Source organism: Eublepharis macularius, chromosome 4 (assembly GCF_028583425.1).
Source record: "Eublepharis macularius isolate TG4126 chromosome 4, MPM_Emac_v1.0, whole genome shotgun sequence".
Taxonomy (NCBI): domain Eukaryota; kingdom Metazoa; phylum Chordata; class Lepidosauria; order Squamata; family Eublepharidae; genus Eublepharis; species Eublepharis macularius.
The window spans coordinates 42,326,564-42,346,777 of NC_072793.1; the positions used below are offsets into that span (position 1 = coordinate 42,326,564).

The following is a 20,214-nucleotide window of genomic DNA, read 5'->3' on the forward strand; positions in this document are numbered from 1 at the left end:
GCTGCTTCTGCTGCCTTCCTACGTGGAGTACCGCTCCGGGACGTCTGCCAAGCTGCGACATGGTCCACTGCAGACACCTTCATCAAGCACTATTCTGTGGATGTGCATGCACGACGTGACTCGGCTGTGGGCACAGCTGTCCTGCAGTCCTTGTTCAAGTAGACACTCACACCCGCCCCCATTGGTGAGATGCTAGTTACTCTCCCAATGTGGGGCTGCACAGAAGGACGAAGACGATAAACAGGGTTTCTCACCTGTAACTGTTGATCGTCGAGTCTCTTCTGTGCAGACACACATTCCCTCCCGCCTGCCCCGCTGTGAGTGCTTGGTTTCTTCCATTGTTTCTCCGGCGGCTCAGGTGAACTGAGGGAATGCCGGGGACGTTCGGATATATATGCATTCAAAATTGGCGGGAACACCGGCGCGCATGCGCGGTGGATCCGAACGTCCCCCTCACATCTCTTAGAGCTAGAAAAATCTTTTCCGCGGCTGGCCTGCGCCTGCGCAGTCCCAATGTGTGTCTGCACAGAAGAGACTCGACGATCAACAGTTACAGGTGAGAAACCCTGTTTTTCTTGTCAGAAGCAGTAAGTAGTATGGGCAGCTCCTCATTCCTTTTTGTTGTTTTATCAGTATGTACTTAATCTGCAACAGACTACACTAGTGCAGGACTAGGATCTGGGAGGTTTGATTCCCCACTGACATGAAAGCTCACTGGGGGACCTTGGACCAGTCATGCTCTCTCAGCCTAACTTTGGAGGAAAGGAGTATCATGCTATAAGCTGCTTTAAATACCCCTTGGGAAGAAAAGTAGAGTATAAATATCTAATTTTATTCCCAAGAGTCTTGTAGCATCTTAAAGATGAATTAATTTATTGTGGCATGCACTTTCATTAGATAGAGATTAGAGTTGGCAGATATAATCAAAGAAAGAAGCAAAGCACATAAACCCGGGTGAGGCATATTCCCTTTTATTTTTGCAACAACTCCCTTCAACCAGCCTTTCTGTTGGTTGTTGTGGATTTTCCGGGCCTTTCTGTTGCTTGCAGCTTTGTATGTGTCTCTGCCAACTGAATGTAACATCTCTTGCATATGTTGAAGGTCACAAATGCCATAATAAATGTGTTCGTCTTTATGGTGCTGCAGGAGGCTTTATTATTTTGCTTATTTGAAATCTTCATGTGTTTTTAATAAGTTATGAAATTGGTAGTAGTTTGGAAATTTAACATCTGCCTTAGGAGGATACTTCTCTTGAAGTATGACTCCTGAAGTATGACTCCCAGTTTTTGGAGTGTGAGATGGCCCAAGACGTCTTTGTCATGAGTCACAAAATCCAAATGATAGCACTCCTTGCTCATAATAAAGTAGTATAATTAGTAAATCAGAGTTTAACAATTTGCTGTCCCACCCTTTCTAATGGTAGGAATTGCTGTATCTCTAAAATGTAACTTTTTGGTAGAGACTGTTCTCTCTCTGAGAAGTTCAGGAATTCACAAAACACACACACAAAATTACCCTATTCCCTGTCTGCTTCAATTCCATGTAAACAATCTGAAAAATGTCTAGGTGGTGTGTGTCCGGTCTTAGTCATCCTGAAGTTTTGTTTTGCCAAACTGTTTAAAGATGTTCCAAGTATATGCCAAGCTTTTCACTTTAGCTTGATCAACTTTTTACATTTTTGGTCCCTAAATTGGCAAGTTGGCTGCTCCCAAGAACTAATGTGGAAACAGTATTCAGTAAGGCAAATGTTTCTCACTGATCATGTCTCTTTCTCTAAAGAACGATTGAAAAAAGAAGAAAAGACTCGTCAAGAGCTGGAAAAAGCTAAAAGGAAACTTGATGGTGAAACCACTGATCTACAGGACCAAATTGCAGAGCTCCAAGCCCAGATTGAGGAGCTAAAGATCCAGCTTGCTAAGAAAGAAGAAGAACTACAGGCTGCTCTTGCCAGGTAGAATGCCGAACTTCATTTCAGAGACAGTGTTGTCTTTTTGATACGTTACTGTGGAATGTTGAGGTTTTGGGGAGAGATCCTATGAACTCATAAGTGGAAGGTGGTTTTGGATTTTTCTTACTTCTGTCTCCCCCAGCAATGATCTGAGACCTCTGAGCATGACAACCTTATTCCACTTCACTCATGCTTTAACAGTCTTGCATCAGTGGAAGCTTAGCCAACAGGAACAGCAATAGTGTTGTCCCATATATCCCTCTTCATTTGTTCACAGAGCTCCTGCAAATCTTGAGTATTTTCAAATTAGGCAGGTTTGTAACGAAAGGAGCGAAATGCCACAGAAAGAATGGTTAATTGGGCAGCAATAAGGAAGAACCTGGTGGGAATAGGGAGGGGGGCCAGATAGGAAGCAGAGATGGGGCAAGAGGAGGAAAGTCAACTGAGTGTCAAGGCAGAGATCCCATATATAACATTTTCGATGACGCTATTCTTTTTGAAATCTTAAATGTGTTCACAACTGTCAGATTCCTTGGTTTACTGGAGTTAAAATCGCCACAAAACAGCGAATACTGACCAAGATCTTGTGCAAGATCATGGCTGGCATTCTAGGGTTGCCTAGCAACTTTGGCACACGGAAGGAAGGAAAATGCCAATGGAGGGCCCAGAGAAGGTGGCTTAGGAACAGAAAAGGGAAGGGAAGGGGACCACTGGAAGGCAAAAAAATGGGGAGTGGGGGAGTTGGAGAAAGAGGGGGAGGGCAAAAAGACTCATGAGTGGGATCAAAACTGGCCATCAGGGACTGAATGGGATTTCCCTCACAAATCCTCTGGATCCACACTTATCACCTAACAAACTTCCCCTTCCTTCAGTTGACTTAGATCCCCATATATGATTTGATATGTAATAAACGTGGACTTGCCCTGATCATTTTCCAGTATGTTAAGCTGACCCTAATCCAAGCTGTTGTGGCTTCCCTCTCCTTTTGTGTCCTGTTTGTAGTCATTTGCTGTGTTACCACAAAACCTTTTCCATGTAAGTTTAGTTTTCTAACAATAAAAAAAAATGTATTTTTGCAGCAAAGCAGAAATTCAGGCTCCCGTCTTATATCTGTTCTGTTTCCAGAGGGGATGATGAATCTGTGCACAAGAACAATGCATTAAAACTAATAAGAGAATTGCAAGCTCAGATTGCAGAGCTGCAAGAGGACCTTGAATCGGAAAAGGCTTCACGGAACAAAGCAGATAAGCAGAAGAGAGATCTCAGTGAAGAGCTAGAGGCACTGAAGACAGAACTGGAAGATACCCTGGATACCACTGCAGCTCAGCAAGAGTTAAGGCAAGTGGAACATATAATAAGGAAAATGGTTATGATGCCATGATTCTCCTTTAAAAAGAAAAGAAAAGGTTGTAGCCGGACTAATGGTAAATTGTGGCTGTGACTTCCTAGGATTCCCTAGGGAACATGGAGAATATAGATAGTAACATAGCATTCGATTTATATACCGCCCTTCAGGACAACTTAACACCCACTCAGAGCGGCTTACAAAGTATGTCATTATTATCCCCATAACAATCACCCTGTGAGGTGGGTAGAGCTGAGAGAGCTCCAAAGAGCTGTGACTAACCCAAGGTCACCCAGCTGGCTTCAAGTGGAGGTGTGAGGAATCAAACCCAGTCCTTCAGATTAGAGTCCAGCCGCTCTTATCCACTACACCAAACTGAAGGAGAGTAACATGATGTACACGAACTAGGATATCCTTGGAGTGTTTTTCTTTCTGCTACTTTAGATGTAGAAACGACTTTAACCTGAGTACATACAAAAATAATGGCAGATGTGATAAAATAATAAATGCACTGGGAGCCAAACCCATTAAGATAGTCTGTCTTGCTGGCTGATCCACAGGACAAAGCGTGAGCAGGAAGTTGCTGAACTGAAGAAAGCACTTGAGGAAGAAACCAAGAATCACGAAGCCCAAATTCAAGATATTAGACAGAGGCATTCAACTGCCTTAGAAGAGCTCTCGGAACAGCTTGAACAGGCCAAAAGAGTGAGTGGAAAATGCAAAAGTTGAACATACTGAGTTTTGAGGAATTTAATTTTCTCCCAAAGGTGTCATTTGATATATTTCACGTAGTCTTGAATACACAGCTCTGTGCAGAAGATCTCGCTACTGTGAAGCTGCTTTAGTCCAAGCCATTGGTCTAGAATTTAGTTGAGCAAAGTAAATGGTCATTTCGAGCAGAGCAGGTGGCTTTTTTAACAAATAGGGGAGACATGCTCACGATGTGGGATGAGATCATTGTGGAGGCAGTCAGCGTGAAATATTTGGTATAGAGGCAGCTTGAGATGTACACTCCACAAGGAATTGCAGGTAGTGGTAATTCTCAGTGGACATTTTCACACTTTGCATTTTAGATGTATGAAAACCTTATTGTCAGTGACTTTTAGGTAGCCTTCCATCTCTTGTGGGGATGAATTGTGATCTAAAGGTTATCTGAACATATTTAATAGAGGTAGCATTTCAGAGACTGCTTCCAGTATAGTGGTGTGGGTGGAATGTTGAACTAAGGCTGGGGGTTCAGAACCCAACCTGCACATGAAACTCATTGTGCAGCTGGCCTAATCCAGTCAGACTTATCCACCATGCTGTGAGGATAAAATGGGGGAGGGACTGTATTCACGTGAGCTCCTTGGAGGAAGGCCATGGTAAAACAAATCCTTTCCTAGTCTGGTTGCTAGAATAAACATTGTTGACCCTGCTGCTGTGAAGTATATCTTATGGAAGCATGTATAAACTATAGATTTCTTCTTGTAACCAATAGCTCTGATATTATATTACGGCATAACTATTTGGAAAAAACACATGTTTTTGTGAGTTAAAGTCAGGAAATAAAACTTTCTGTTTGTTAATAAAAAAAATCTGAATTCTGCTTGAATTTAAAGAAAACGTCCCATCAGTTTGGAGCTATGCTAGATTGCAGATGAAGGATTAATACTTCCTTTTATTTCTTTTAGTTTAAATCAAATCTTGAAAAGAACAAGCAGTGTTTAGAGACCGATAACAAAGAGCTGGCCTGTGAGGTGAAGGTGTTGCAGCAGGTGAGAGCAGAGTCTGAACACAAGAGGAAGAAGCTGGACGGCCTGGTACAGGAGCTGCAGACCAAAGTATTGGAAGGAGAGAGGCTGAGGACAGAGCTGGCTGAAAAAGGGAACAAGCTGCAGGTAAGGATTTGAGTTGACACTCCTGTAGCGTAATCTAATGACCTGGCTGGAGTTAAGAGGAACTTGATAATATATACGGCCTCCTGTTTGATTACTGCAGAAGCTTATTTGTAGGGATGGTATGGCACTGATCCCAGGTGTGTGTTTTGCAGCACTTATATCTACCTGGAAAACGTCTTTGAAAGTTGGAAGTTCTAATAGTAACGTAGCTTACAATACTATTTTTCTTCTTGTGTCAAGAAGACAGCCCCGGTAGTGCCTTGCGTACCCATATATTCCCCATTTTCTTTATTTGTGCTATATCCTATCCTTTCGAGATAAATTTGGTGAAAGTATATGCTAATGAAATACCAAGTAATGTAGGTGATACAATTTTATGCCGAGCATTAGCACAAGGCATTGCATCTCCACGGATTGTATGTCAAGCTTGTGTTGTACATTAAGTATTAAAAATGTCAATGAAGAGCATAGGTCATGAGTGCGACATACTCTGGGGTAAAATTTTGACAACAGAAGGAGGGAGGTAATTAAAGAAAAACCTTTAGGTGTTAATGTAACGGTTACTTTTTCCAGTTTGATTTGATTTAAGAAAAATCTTTAACCTGTTTATGTTTTTAATATATGACAAATGAAAGTCTCTTTAAAATTAAATTAATATTAAATAAATTTAAATATATTTTAAATTGTCATATATTTCACAAGTGCCAGTGTCACATAGTAGCTAGGATGATGGACTAGGATCTGGGCAACCCAGGTTTCATTACCCGCTCTGCCGTGGGAGCTTGTTGGATGACCCTGGCCTGACACACACACTCAGCCTAACCCACCCCGCTCATTCTAAGACCCCTACTTAAACAATGACTACAGACATTATTGTGGGATTTCACTGCATGGAAAGTGCAGTCTCTCACATATCTCCTTAAATGCTATTGTGGACATGTGTGGTGGTGGTGGTGGTGGTGGTGGAGAGGGCCCTCAAGTCACAGCTGACTTATGGCAACCCCTTGTGGGGTTTTCATGGCAAGACATTCACAGAGGTGGTTTGCCATTGCCTGCCTCTGCAACCTTGGTCTTGGTTGGAGGTCTCCCATCCAATTACTAACCCAGGTCAACCCTGCCTAACTTCTGAGATCTGTGTACATGACTCTAAATAGCCTTTATACCCCTGACATATAAGTTGCAACTATATCACATGGAGGTTCCTTGCTTTGCAGAATGAGCTGGACAATGTCTCAAGTCTCTTGGAAGAAGCAGAAAAAAAAGGCATTAAATTTTCCAAAGATGCTGCCAGTTTGGAGTCTCAGCTACAAGATACTCAGGTATGTCTACAATTTTAGAATACATACTAGTTTTTTTAGTATTGTTTGTTTCTTTCCTGTGTAGAACTGCTGTGGTACAGAATTGGAACAAGTTCAGCAGAGGGCAATGAAGAGAGATCAGGTTTGAAAATCAAGTCCTGTGAGGGAAGGTTGAAGGAACATTACTGTACTTCCATTTTTTCTTAAGGGCTGTCACATGGAAGCAGACAGAAGTCTTCTCTGACAAGACTGGATCTAATAGGCTTAGGTTACAGAAGCATAAGTTCAACAACAGTAGAAATTTTCTAATAGAGTACATTAGTGGAACCAACTACCAGGAAGCAGGGGATTTCTGACTCACTGGAGGTCTTCAAGCAGAGGCTGGTCAGCCATCCATTGACTGTTCTAGCTTTGGATTTCCTGCGCTGAGCATGGGGTTGGACCTAGATAGCCCGTAAGGCCCCTTCCAGTTTTATAGCACTTCTGCATGGTTTCTGGGTACCTTCCAGTAGAATTGCACGTCCTCCATTAGACTAGATAGTAAAATATTCCCTCTCATGGCAGATGCAGATTCCTCTTTCCTTCTTCCCTTTGATCTACGTTCCTTGGTAGGTTTGCACTAATAGCTGCTTTAATGCCATAGAAGTCACTGTTACACAGGGGATGCTTTAACTGCCTGCCTTGAGCATTGTCTGAAAGTATCAAGCAAGAACCCTTAAAATTCAAAGATATGCCTGAGCCACAGAGTATAAGTAGCGTGACCAGTGCTCCTGAGACAGAACATGCAGCAACACCCTTTCGCCCTCTTTATCTGTGTTGCCAAAAATGAGAATAAAGGTAGCCCATCTTGTAGAGTTGGTAGGAGTATGGAAAGGATAAGGCTTTTAATTGTGTACCCATGTAGAAAATAATGTGTTCATGTCTTCCTTGGCAATGGGTTGCTCGAACCTTGACCCAAGCTGTAGACAAAACTTTCTAAGGCACAAAACCCGCTCATCTCTTTGAGGCTGGCACTTGCACACTTTTTAAAGGAACATTTAAATTTTGAAGAAAAATGCTTTATGATCTAGTAATGGCTCCCCATACCTCGCTTCTGCTGTAATGTGCTAACAAAGCATGACGAGTTCTGGCAAATCTTAAGTTGCCCTTTTATCTTATGGGTGATTGCTGCCTTTAGAAAGATAATGTGAATCTCATGCTGCTTGGTTGTAATAAGTTTGTTGCATATTTCCTCATTTAGCAGATGACCTTTCCAGCTTTGATACCAGCTTTTAATGAACTGGTTTACAGTCTGGAATGCTGCATCTCTCATCAAATTACAATATGATGAATTAATGCTTTTAGATCATGCAGGATGAATGCTACTTCTTTATCTCAGCAAACAAAAATATGTATATTATAAAATATTCAAAAACAGTCATATGAGGCTAAGTTCAGACTGTCAGGACTGCAATAAATATGAGTACATTTCATTCCTACAACAGGAGCTACTGCAAGAGGAGACCCGGCAGAAACTGAACCTGAGTAGCCGGATTCGGCAGTTGGAAGAGGAGAAGAACAATCTGCAGGAGCAGCAGGAAGAAGAGGAAGAAGCCCGGAAAAATTTGGAGAAGCAAGTGATAGTTCTGCAATCTCAGGTGAGAAATCAGGAACTGTATATACACATTTCACTGCATGCACCAGTGCTTCATCTCGAGCAAGGGTTGCTTCAGATGTTAATGTGATTTTTTCCCTACCTAATCTTGCTTCACTTTTTTCTCCAACATACTAAGCACCTATGAACTTAGGGCTTTTTTTGTTGTATCATATTAGGATACATCATTTTATTTACTTAGCTTAGACATTTGAGAAGCTGCCTTGTTCTTAGGTAATCTCCCCATTGATGTAATAGTGGGCGTTAAGTTGTCCTGAAGGGTGGTATATAAATCAAATGTTGTTGTTGTTGTTATTATTATTATTAATAAATGACATTAACTTGAGCCAAGTTCTCACTGCGGTGGTAAATGTTAAACTGTTTTATCTTCCATAATTACACCCAGTTGGCTGATGCCAAGAAGAAGGTTGATGATGACTTAGGCACCATTGAAGGATTGGAAGAAAGTAAGAAAAAACTGTTGAAGGATATGGAAATTCTGAGCCAGCGTCTAGAAGAGAAAGCGATGGCTTATGATAAGCTGGAGAAAACAAAGAACCGTCTTCAGCAGGAACTTGATGACTTGATGGTAGACCTCGATCATCAGCGCCAGATTGTTTCCAACTTGGAGAAAAAGCAGAAGAAGTTTGATCAGGTATGTAATTAACTTTCCCCTGATTGTATGCAATTAAGTATCTCTGTGGCAAGTTAATGTTGTCATAGAGTATTTCATATGCACCATTTTTAAAAATAAACTTATGCAAGCCACATACCTGCCACATTGGTGTTTCTTTTTAAATATATAAATGTTATTAAATTTTCGATGATATTTACAGATATAGCATTACAGTTGTTATATATTGGTGTTTCTGTTGACTTTTTGAGGGGTGACCCCTCTCATAGCAGAATCTGTGTGGTTCATTCATAACAAAGAGTTTAGAAGCTAATATAGGTATTAAGCTTAAAATGTTAATATTTCTTCATTTCTAAACTGTTCACATATTATAATGCTCAGATGTTAGCAGAAGAGAAGAATATATCTGCTCGTTATGCAGAGGAAAGAGACCGTACGGAGGCAGAGGCACGAGAAAAAGAGACCAAGGCACTGTCTCTGGCACGGGCTCTGGAAGAAGCTTTGGAGGCCAAGGAAGAGTTTGAGAGGCAGAACAAACAGCTCCGAACAGACATGGAAGACTTAATGAGTTCCAAAGATGATGTGGGCAAAAATGTGAGTGCTGTACTGATCACTTAATTGCTAACAGTATAGAATAGTTGGCCAAGTGTTTGAATGCTTATATGATTTTTTTCAGTGTATTGTACTGAACTTTGGGTGTTTGACAGCTTTCTAATGCCATGAAGTGATTTCTGGGATTCTATATACTTCACTAACTGTTTGTCCTGTTAATTGCTTAAAATGCAAATGTTTGTAATTCTAGAAATAATCTAATTATTTTGTTTACCGTGGTCTCAAACATACATTTGTATAAACATATATGCAGCTTCATTAGAACCAGTGTCAAATAGTGGAGTAGAATCAGGGACACCTGAGTTCAAATCCCTACCTGCCATGATACTCACTGGATGACCAACTGGCCAGAATGGTTGCTTTAAAAAAAAATGGGGAAGGGAGACCATATGCTCTGCCTTGAGTTCCTTGGAGAAAGGCCATGATAAACATTGCACTAGAGAAACAGAAAGATACTACTTATCTGTTTCTGCATTTTTCATGAGAGATGCACTCTAAGAGCTGAAATAGATGCATCATATGCCATTGGTAAAACCATCTGTGTAAACTGTTATGTTTATTACACCTGTTTATACTGGCCTATTCATAAACGGTGAGAGCATGCCACTGTTGTGTTAACGCTGCATAGAAATGGACCGGTACTTGTAACTTTGTGTAAACACGATGCAACACATCGTGTTTAGGGTAAGAGTTGAACTATGTATTTTTGCATCCATTCTGTTGCTAAAAGCGTAGCTGAAAGAGTGGTATGTTTCCTTTCGTTGGGGCTGTAGGTTCATGAACTGGAAAAATCCAAGCGCACCTTGGAACAGCAAGTAGAGGAGATGAGAACACAGCTGGAAGAGCTGGAGGATGAACTGCAGGCTACTGAAGATGCAAAACTGCGTTTGGAAGTGAACATGCAAGCCATGAAAGCACAGTTTGAAAGAGACCTCCAGGCCAGAGATGAGCAGAATGAGGAGAAAAAAAGGTTGTTGGTAAAACAGGTAATGCTTTGAAGAACTATACTGTTCAAATTTACAAATTATTGAAAGCTGTAATATTTGCCTGAATCACAAGATCCCACCTCCCCCTGCTGCCAAAATAAAACTGTAAGGACATTGGGTAGATTTTAACTTTTCATGAATACTTCCTGTCTGAGTGTTCCTTCAAAGGAACATCCTCCAAATTTCATTGTTCATTTATATCTCACTCTTCACGAAGAGTTTTAGCATGAATAAAACAAGTGTCTGTAAGTCTAGTCTGTATCTGCAAATCTAGTGTGGGGGGAATATTAAAATCTTGGTGGAAGAGGTGCAAGTAGGACCAGGATCTTTGGACAGTACTTCCCTTCCACTGGTGGGATTAACATAAGTGTATAGCTCCAAGATGCTAGAAACAATGAAGGAGGGATTGTTAGTTTAACAGATGTTGACAGGATCCTGGGATCTATGGAGGCTACCACTTGTGCTCTGGATCCTTGTCTATTCTTAATGCTGAAATCATGTAAGGACCCCATAAATGAGTCATTGATGTCTATGAAAAAATCAATCAGTCTCCGTGACCTTCCCTCAAAGAGGCAGTCATCTGTCAACTACTTTAAAAAAATCACTCCTACAGAAAAGTGATGTGGCTAATTACCACTCTGTCTCTATTCTGCCCTTTCTGAGTAGGGTGATTTAGAGAGCAGTGGTAGGCCAACTCCAGGCCGCCCTGGATAACTCGTGTACTCTGGACCCTTTTCAATCTGGTTTCAGGTAGGGCCAGGGCTTTTTTTCAGCTGGAACGCGGAACGGAGTTCCGGGACCTCTTGAAAATGGTCACATGGCCGGTGGCCCTTCCCCCTAATCTCCAGACAGAGGGGAGTTTAGATTGCCCTCCATGCCGCTCCAGCCCTCCGTGCCGCTTCAGCGGCGCAGAGGGCAATCTAAACACCTCTCTGTCTGGAGATCAGGAGGTGGGGCCACCAGCCATGTCACCATTTTCGCTGAGGGCAATTTAAACTTTAAAAAACTCCCCCCCCACCCTGTTCCAGCTGAACCAAAGTGACGTCATTGTGCGGTCCTGAATTCCACCACTCCTTTTCCCAGAAAAAAGCCCTGGGTAGGGCTGTGGGATGGAGATAGTGCTGGTGGCTTTAGTTGATGATCTCCATCTTAATGTAGATAAAGGCCATGCCTCTTGGTTGGTCTTTGATCATGCTATCTTGTTGAAACATTTAGAGGCAGAAATCTGGGGATGTGCTTTGGATTGGTTTAAATCTCAGCTCAGTTATTATCAGCAATTAGGTGGTGCATGCATATTACACCCATTCTGCAGTCGCTCCATTGGCTGCCTCTTAGTTGTAGTATTCAATTCAGGATACTGGCTATCATGTACAAAGCTCTTCTTGGCCTTGAACCCTCATATCTGCAGGACCTTCTCCCCTCCTGTGCCCCATCACAACAACTTTGCTTATCTGAGTAGGGCCTTCGTGGAGACTAGGGCCCTGTGGGACTCGTTCCGCTGGGCCTGTAAAATGGAAATGTTCCGCCAGGCTTACAGTGGTGGCTAAGGTGTGGGCGAACTGCCCAGTTGGCCTCTCTGCGGCAGCCTTTGGTCTGCTTGTTTTATATTCTGGTGTCCTGCCTACTATGACATTGGTGTATCCTGCCTCCATGATACTGGTGTGTGGGATGTATTATGGTGAACCATCACATGCTGCATTTTAGATTGTGGTTTTAACTTTGGTATTGGAATTATGAAATTGTGTGTTTTAATTTATTGTATCACTATGTAATATTGTAACCCGCCCTGAGCCCACTCATGGGAAAGGTGGGCAAGAAATCAAATAAATTAAACTAAGTTCTACAGATGACACCCTGCAGATGGGCAAGGTCAACACCTGTGCATTCTCTATAATGCTGCCACCCTTCCCATGGAATAGCCTGTCTGAGGTGGTCAGGAAGCCTCCCACACTTTTGACTTTCTGCAAACTACATAAAACAGAACTTCAGGAGGGCATTTTGGGAAAGGAAATAGGACTACATTATAACAATTATCCAGGAAGATGTTTCAGTAGAGGGAATGGACTGTGAGCTATACTATTAATGTGTTATCTGTTGATGTATGTTTTTATCTTGCTGACGTGTTAAATTTCTACTTATGTAATACCATTTCTTGCATTGCTTAACATGCTGTGTTTAATACTTACGCCTTGTTTCACATTTCTGCAATCTTAGTCTTGTTACTTTGTTTAGGAGCTAACTCCTCATCCTATTGATTGCACAGACTTACATTATGTAATCCACCTTGAGTCTTAGTGAGAAAGGTGGGACTATAAATAAAATAAATAAGTAGAGAGGGGTGCAAAATATCACCCAAGCCAGTATGCAGGATTTCTGGTTCAATGCACAAGTATAGATGATATATATCAAATTCTCAGGCTCCACTTTTAATTTGGTCCTGTGGCAACCCATATTATTAAGTCATTACCAACTCTTTCCTAGTTTCTTGCCTATTTGATCATAAATTGCTTTTCATTTTGCTTTGAAGAGTTAATGAAGATGATACAAGGCTTTATTGTCTTAATTTTGGGAACAGATGATCAGGAACAAGAGTTTCATTTCAGCCTTGCTATGAGCGTAGCCATTATGGTTGACTTCTCTTTGGCCAAGAACAATTTAATAAGGCGCAATATGGGCTTACTCACAAAAGCTATGGATGAAGGGTGAAAAACCTCCCATAAAGTCACTGAACACTTTAAAACATAGTTGATTTTATCCCGTAAGAGTGTGTTCTGCATTCCTTGAGGTCATCAGTCTCCTGCTTGGCTTCTCATGAGAGAGAATTTTGTCTCTCAAAGAATTAACTGTGATTGCTGCAATGTTGTCCTTATAAGGAAAATGGAATTTATGATTCTGTGTTTCTTTTCAGTTAAACAATAATAACCAAAAAAATTCCCCATCCTTTGTTATAAGCAGCTTCAACAGTTGGGTTCATTTTGAGATCCTTTGCTGACTGCGTTTTCTGCTTTTAACTCCATAGGTCCGGGAACTTGAAGCGGAACTGGAAGATGAGAGGAAGCAGCGGGCTCTGGCTGTGGCATCCAAGAAGAAAATGGAGGCAGATCTGAAAGACCTAGAAGCTCAGATAGAAGCCGCAAACAAAGCTCGTGATGAAGCAATCAAGCAGCTCCGTAAACTGCAGGTGTGTAGAACTGCTCTGCAAACCAACATGCATACTGGAATAGGCATGGAAATCCACCTCATTTATTCATTGGTCCTTCCTTAAATAAAAATAAAGAACCAAATTGGTTAACATTAAGTATTGGGGAAAACAGACCCAAGTCGTGAATATTCGGTCATGTAAAGAGAGATTCTTGTGGAAACTGATGTTTTGGGTTGGACAGAGTAGGCTCTGGCAGTGTGACTAATTTGCAAAGTTCTTAAATCTCATAACTCAGTCTAAACATGACTTTAAATTCCAGGCTCAGATGAAAGACTATCAACGTGAGCTAGAAGAGGCACGGGCATCCAGAGATGAAATCTTTGTTCAGTCGAAGGAGAATGAGAAGAAGCTCAAGAGCTTGGAGGCAGAAATTCTTCAACTACAAGAGGTCTAACTTTGGGATTTGGGGGTGTTCATACTAAGGGTGTTATACTTAAAACAGATGTGTGATGTACCTGTGACAAGGAAATGAATCTAGATGAAACAGAACTAGAGGCAATGATGACATTCAACCCTGCCTAATGGTTTGCCTGTTCTGAACGGATTCATTGAAGTCATCCTCTGAGGCCTTGTTCCAGGCACCCCTGCTTTAATTCCATTGAGATGGATGGCGACTGGAGAAAAGGGCCTTTTTTTGTCCTGGTATCATGACTTTGGAATAGCCTCCCTGAGAAACTTGCCTGTATAGGCTTTAATATCATTAAGCTGCCAGGCAAATACTTTTTAAGATTTTGATTAAGTTATTGGGGTTTTGCTTCTTCTTACTGCCCCTTGTCTCAGGTGACTTATTTTTTTCTAATTCTGTTTTTTTTTTTAAAAAAAAAAACTTGCTGTGAAATTTGGCTGATTAATTTTCTGCTATTTATATTTTTTTTGTGTGGTGTAATCTGTGCATGTGCTGTAACTGCATTATTTTTAATGAATGTATATTGAGTGAGCAGCATTGGACTTTGGAGGGTGGCAGGCAGGATACAAATATTTTTAACAGACATCTGGCCTGATGTAGTTGCATCTGAAAGTGGTCTTGCTTGCTTGTGCCAATGGATGTCTTTTTAGGAGCTTGCTGCTTCTGAGAGAGCCAGACGCCATGCAGAGCAGGAGAGGGATGAACTGGCTGATGAAATTGCCAACAGTGCCTCTGGAAAGTAAGTTGCACTGGATGGACCTTTCACTGTGCTCAAGCATTTATGTGCTGTAAATGCACACACTTCACCAACTGTTGCATGTTTGTGGCAAATCTGATTATCTCAAGGTTTCTTGTTTGAGTGTGTGGCAGTTCTTAAATGTGTATGTCTTTGCAGATCTGCCCTGCTTGATGAGAAGCGCCGCCTGGAAGCCCGAATTGCCCAGCTAGAGGAAGAACTAGAGGAGGAGCAGAGCAACATGGAGCTGCTCAATGATCGTTTCCGCAAAACTACACTTCAGGTGACCCACTATCACAAAAATGCACTACATGGGCATTTTCTTCTCAGTTCTGTAGGCCAGAGGAGATTATCTAATCAGCCATACTTGCCTTCCCAAAGGTTGATACACTGAATTCTGAATTGTCTGCTGAACGGAGTGCTGCTCAGAAGAGTGAAAATGCACGTCAACAGCTGGAACGGCACAACAAAGAGTTGAAAGCAAAGCTACAGGAGCTGGAGGGTTCCGTAAAGTCCAAGTTCAAAGCAACCATTTCAGCACTGGAAGCAAAGATTGGGCAGCTAGAAGAACAGCTAGAGCAGGAGGCAAAGTAAGCAAGGCTCTCAGACCAGGAAAGTTGCATTCAGGGGGCTGACTCTTGAATTAATACTGGGAAAGCAGCTTCCTAACAGCTGGGGGCTGGAACACATTGTCTTGAATCTTTTCCTCTGATGTCTTTTAATGAGATTAGATGATGCTTCAGCAAGGGGCTTTGAATCCAAGGAGCAGTGATTCAGTGTGGGTTTTTTTGTGATCTGCAAGTCATCTCCATTTATGATTGTGAGATTATTACTTTGATGTTCTGGTTCTGCACTGCGTGTTGGTGTATGAATTTTTCCTGTAGACTCCCAAGGGCACACAATTACTGAATTACTCTGAATAATGATGACCTTTTGGGTTACCACCTCGATTTAATTATGAGAGTTCATATTTCTGCTGTGAGCTCATAGAGGAACTCATTTAGTTGTCATATTTTCTCACAGCAGAATGGATAAACTATTGTGCTGCTATAGCAAATATCCCTGCATCCTTACTTTGCCAGATTCAGTTCACATTTACGCTCAGGTGCGCTTTTATGTGAGGTTTGCCATCTTTATGTTATCACAATGAGTTATTCTGCTATCTTGAATTTTCTCAGAGAGAGAGCAGCTGCCAACAAGCTAGTGCGTCGTACAGAGAAGAAGCTAAAAGAGGTATTCATGCAGGTGGAGGATGAGCGCCGGCATGCAGACCAGTACAAGGAACAGGTGAGTGATTGCTAGCTCTGCTCAGGAGAGCACCACGCAGTCAGCCACTCTTGTAGCTAATCAAGAAAAGTCAATGCATTTCCAGTTCGTTCTTTGATTAACTTGTTCATATAACCTACCAGAAAATTCTGCCTCAGCTAGCCATGTACTCTCCGTGCAGCTGTTGTGCTGCCCTGAGTCACGTTCTGTTAAGCCATGGGAGCCAGTGACAAGCAGCTCTCTTCAGTACTGCTGCCTGTCCAAACTACTGTTTCAGTGTACACAATTTACAGATGGTTGGCACTTGAAGAGAGACAGTTGAAAACGTTGACTGGAGAAGGGACAGTTTGGCTATGTGTAGCTTATCCTATTTACTTTGTGGCTCAGGACAACGTAATTTTTTCCCCTTTCTAGTGCTCTCCCAACAACGTCCAGTTTCTACTTAGCAGTCCTAATAAAATGGCTATGTAGATTTAGGATAAGATGTTTTACTGTTCTTCCCCTTCCCTCTGCCCATCTTAGTCTAATGTCTCTCAAGTAGAAGTGAGCAGGGGATCTCATTCAGGCAACCAGTATGGACAAAAAATGGCTATCAAACTGGAAAATAGTCCTGCAGACCAAAAGATTGTTGGGTCACATGGAGAATTATGTTCCTTGTCTTCTCAGATCAGTTTTGTATGAGAGTGAGGGGGAAACCTAATCTTGTCTGATGATGTTCCATAGATGGAGAAGGCCAATGCTAGGATGAAACAGCTCAAACGCCAACTGGAAGAGGCAGAGGAGGAAGCTACACGTGCTAATGCCTCACGCCGTAAGCTCCAGCGTGAGCTAGATGATGCCACTGAAGCCAACGAGGGTCTTAGCAGGGAGGTCAGCACTCTGAAAAACAGGCTAAGGTGAGTACCATCTGAAGAAAGGAATGGTAATGTGAGCTTTAGGACACACCAGTTAGGAGGGTCTCATTTTATTGTGTCTAGTTCCTCTTCTCTCCCCCACACCTTGCTGCTAGTGGTATTGTTTCTTAAACAGAATAGTATAACCACATGATCATTAGCTTATGGTCTTGACTTTGCTGTCTGCAAATGGACTACTAAATCATTCCGCTTTGATATCCGTTGCTGTAGCAGCTACATTCCCTGAGCTGTCTCCACATATGGGCTAAGCTGCATTGTTGATTTATGTCCATCACCATTGACTGATCATTGAAGTGTTGTCATGATGTGGCTGATCTATGAATGGGCAGAACTGAAAGTACTAATTTGTACTGACAGTTTGGTACTCATGGATGTCTGGATTTATTTATTCATTAGATTTTTAGTTCGCCCTCCCTGCCAAGCGGGCTCAGGGCAGAGCACAACATTTTAATTTACATAAAAACACATAAGCAGATAAAAACATTACAATAAAATTTAAAATACTACATACAAAAACTCCTCAGATGGCAATGGAAGAGTTACTTCATTTCAGATGTGGCCCATATATATATCCATATCTATAGATATATATATAGGGTGGTGGACAGATCTTATCAGCACCCTGATAGCTTTTTCTGTTGAGCAAAGGGATATATACTTCTGTAGTCATCACCTGCGCATTCTTACAGGAGGGGTGGACCAATCACCTTTTCCTCCAGCCGATCTGGGCGGCGCCAACTGCACATTGAAGGAGCTTCCCTGGAGCTTTCAGATGATGATGCAGAAAGCAAGGGCAGTGACATCAACGAACCACAAGCTGCCCCAACAGAGTAAGAACCCTGCCTTTTTTGACAGCCAGCACCCTTACCAGTGTGACTTTCCTTCCATGCATTTGGAAGAGGAGGACCTCATTGGCCACCAAATTGCCTTGTGGCCCCTGACTTGCCTTAGGCAGAACTGGCACACTACTAGGTCTCACACATTGCAGGTCATCCGTAGCATATTGCTGCTTGGCCTTGCTGTGTTGTAACCTGCTTTGGATATAGCTACCACTGCTTTTTATATGTATTTAAATGTCTCTGTTCAGTGCTCTTGTTTCCAGGTATCCATTGTAAAGCCATTTTCTGGAGCGTCAGATGATAGGATGCTTCCTCTATCCATGTAGGCCATTCCTGAGCAGAAGTTTCTGGCAGCTGGCTCCTTGTTTCCATACTTGATTTGTTGTACAGTAACATGCCTCTTTCTTCTTTGGTTTTTGAGTCCTGTTCATCTGTAGGAGCTGACTACACTTTTTTCATTTTATGACAGACTTAAAACCAATACATTGACTGTGAAAAGGCTCGGGGGGCTTAAGAGGGAAACTTGGAGCTGAGATTAGCATGCACTGCTAGCCAGCTGTTTATCTTAAGGGAATGTGCTACTTAATGCACACTTGCCCACTGTGGGCAATATTGTGTCTTTTTGCGCTCCCATCCAGGTCAGCACTACATCCTAGCTGAAAGGGCCAGATAAACTGCTTCCTATTTGTTCAGAGTGCTTAATGCAAATTTGAATACTTTAGTGTGAGAGTTAGCTTGCCCCATCTCCCCCAGCAACTGCGTAGCTACCAGGCTTTCCTGCTGTGGACAGGAGTGTCATTGGACTAAAATGGATGACCTTGCCAGCTGTTTTGTGCCCATCAGTGTATCTGCCGGAGGCTAGCATTTGGACACTACCTGTAAATGGACATGCCAGTGGAACAACCTTTCCCCCTTTCCGACTTTCATTTGGACAGTGTTAACTACACCTAGCTAGTATTCCTCATTTTGTAGCTGAGGATTGACATTTACAGAAAGTGCCTTAGACACTACAGTACTAAGACAATGTTACATATATAATTTGCCTATAACAATGATTTAATGTATTGATTTTTTGTTCTTCATATCATGTTACACATCTTCTAGTCCAAGTGGTATTATTGATATTCAGTGATAAGAAATCAGTGTTAACTATGAAATCTTGATCTCTTGCAACATGCTTGAAAAAATATTTTTCTTTGGTTAAAAGCTTTAACCTGTTGCAAAGCTTTTGTTTTGTGCATTTGGGTATTTCTTAATCATTACTGGCTGTTGACCACCAGGCATCTGACTGCAAATACCTTGTTTCTTTGTATTCCCATATTTCTAGACAATGATTTTTGTAAGACAATAAATTTATTCATTCTAGACTTATTAACGCTTGTGCCTTTTCCCCTTAAAACTTATGTGTTCTCTCCAAAAGTCAGCAGGCCCTCAGCAACTGAAACTTTCAGGATTATGCCCATTGGTAATATTGAAGGATTCAGATTGAAGAGCTACAGGAAGCTTTGAGGCTGAATTTCTCCCTGATTTCTTCAATAAGTGATGAATACCATTTCATTTTGTTGCTTTCTGAATTACATGTTGACATTCAAGAAAACGGTGTGTGCTGTCTCTGGCCTCCAAGGTGATGAATAGTCATAACACTTAGAAAAAATAGAAGATGCAATATACAAATGAAGACAGCCAGTGCATCATGTGTGTGCTAGAAGGGCAGCAGAAGTAACCTCACCAGCAGAACTCGTTTTTTTAGTTTTGTCCTGTCCAGTGACTTGGCTTAGATCTTGGACGGAAGCAAAAGGTCAGGCGTGAGTTAGGAAGGATGCATGAAAAAATATGAATGGGCTACATGAAAGCATGGTTGTGGGAGGGGAGGTGCCTGCAGCCCCCCCCCCCCCGCCCCTTCGTATAACAAAATTAGCAATGGTCAAGTGATTTTGTTTTTAAAAACTTGTTCATCATGTGAAGAGCTTTTCTGATGTAAGGAAGTGAGGGCATACTATTTGGGGAAGACATCCTTGATACTGTCTTGGATTACTCTAATGCTTTGCCCATGTGTGTAGGATAGGCTACACAGAGTTGGTATACTAGGCCACTTATCATCTCCCTGCCATTACATATGAGAATCGGAAATATACTGAATTTGGAAGCCAAACGTGTACTTTTGAAAGAGGATATGCAGAAAAAGCTTTTCTAAGGCAAGATTCTTCAACCTTAATGAGTTGGATTCTAACACATTTCCATTTAGAGCTCACTCAGGGCCTACAAAGGGGAGGAGAACTATCTGATGAGGTTTTTGGTCATGCAGGTCCCACAATCCCCAAAGCATTTACTTTTCTTTCTCCCCCACTGGGGACCAAAGCAGTTTCAATCATTCTCCTCACAACAAAAAAGCAGTGTCAGTCATTCTTCTCATAAAATTACTGAACTTAAAAGGGAACGGAGAATTCAAGAGCTGTACTTGGTGCTTTCTGAAATACAATCTATACCTATTATTCCTTTACCATGAGGAATGAAA

The 20,214-nt window shown here is 41.8% G+C and overlaps 1 protein-coding gene across 2 annotated transcripts in view; it reads left to right on the top strand.

The window, feature by feature from the left end:
- The window catches only part of MYH10 (myosin heavy chain 10), a 97,341-nt gene extending 78,271 nt beyond the window's left edge, over positions 1–19,070 (top strand). For both annotated transcript variants that reach the window (XM_054977430.1, XM_054977429.1), the window contains 17 exons: positions 1,780–1,951; positions 3,074–3,286; positions 3,854–3,998; positions 4,967–5,173; positions 6,388–6,492; positions 7,956–8,108; positions 8,511–8,759; positions 9,120–9,332; positions 10,124–10,336; positions 13,356–13,517; positions 13,798–13,926; positions 14,595–14,683; positions 14,840–14,963; positions 15,062–15,270; positions 15,859–15,967; positions 16,670–16,842; positions 17,550–19,070. In XM_054977430.1, coding sequence (XP_054833405.1) covers positions 1,780–1,951; positions 3,074–3,286; positions 3,854–3,998; positions 4,967–5,173; positions 6,388–6,492; positions 7,956–8,108; positions 8,511–8,759; positions 9,120–9,332; positions 10,124–10,336; positions 13,356–13,517; positions 13,798–13,926; positions 14,595–14,683; positions 14,840–14,963; positions 15,062–15,270; positions 15,859–15,967; positions 16,670–16,842; positions 17,550–17,694 — 2,810 coding nt within the window. In that variant the 3' untranslated portion in view covers positions 17,695–19,070. The remainder of the gene's footprint in view (positions 1–1,779; positions 1,952–3,073; positions 3,287–3,853; positions 3,999–4,966; positions 5,174–6,387; positions 6,493–7,955; positions 8,109–8,510; positions 8,760–9,119; positions 9,333–10,123; positions 10,337–13,355; positions 13,518–13,797; positions 13,927–14,594; positions 14,684–14,839; positions 14,964–15,061; positions 15,271–15,858; positions 15,968–16,669; positions 16,843–17,549) is intronic.
- The last annotated feature ends 1,144 nt before the right edge of the window (positions 19,071–20,214 follow it).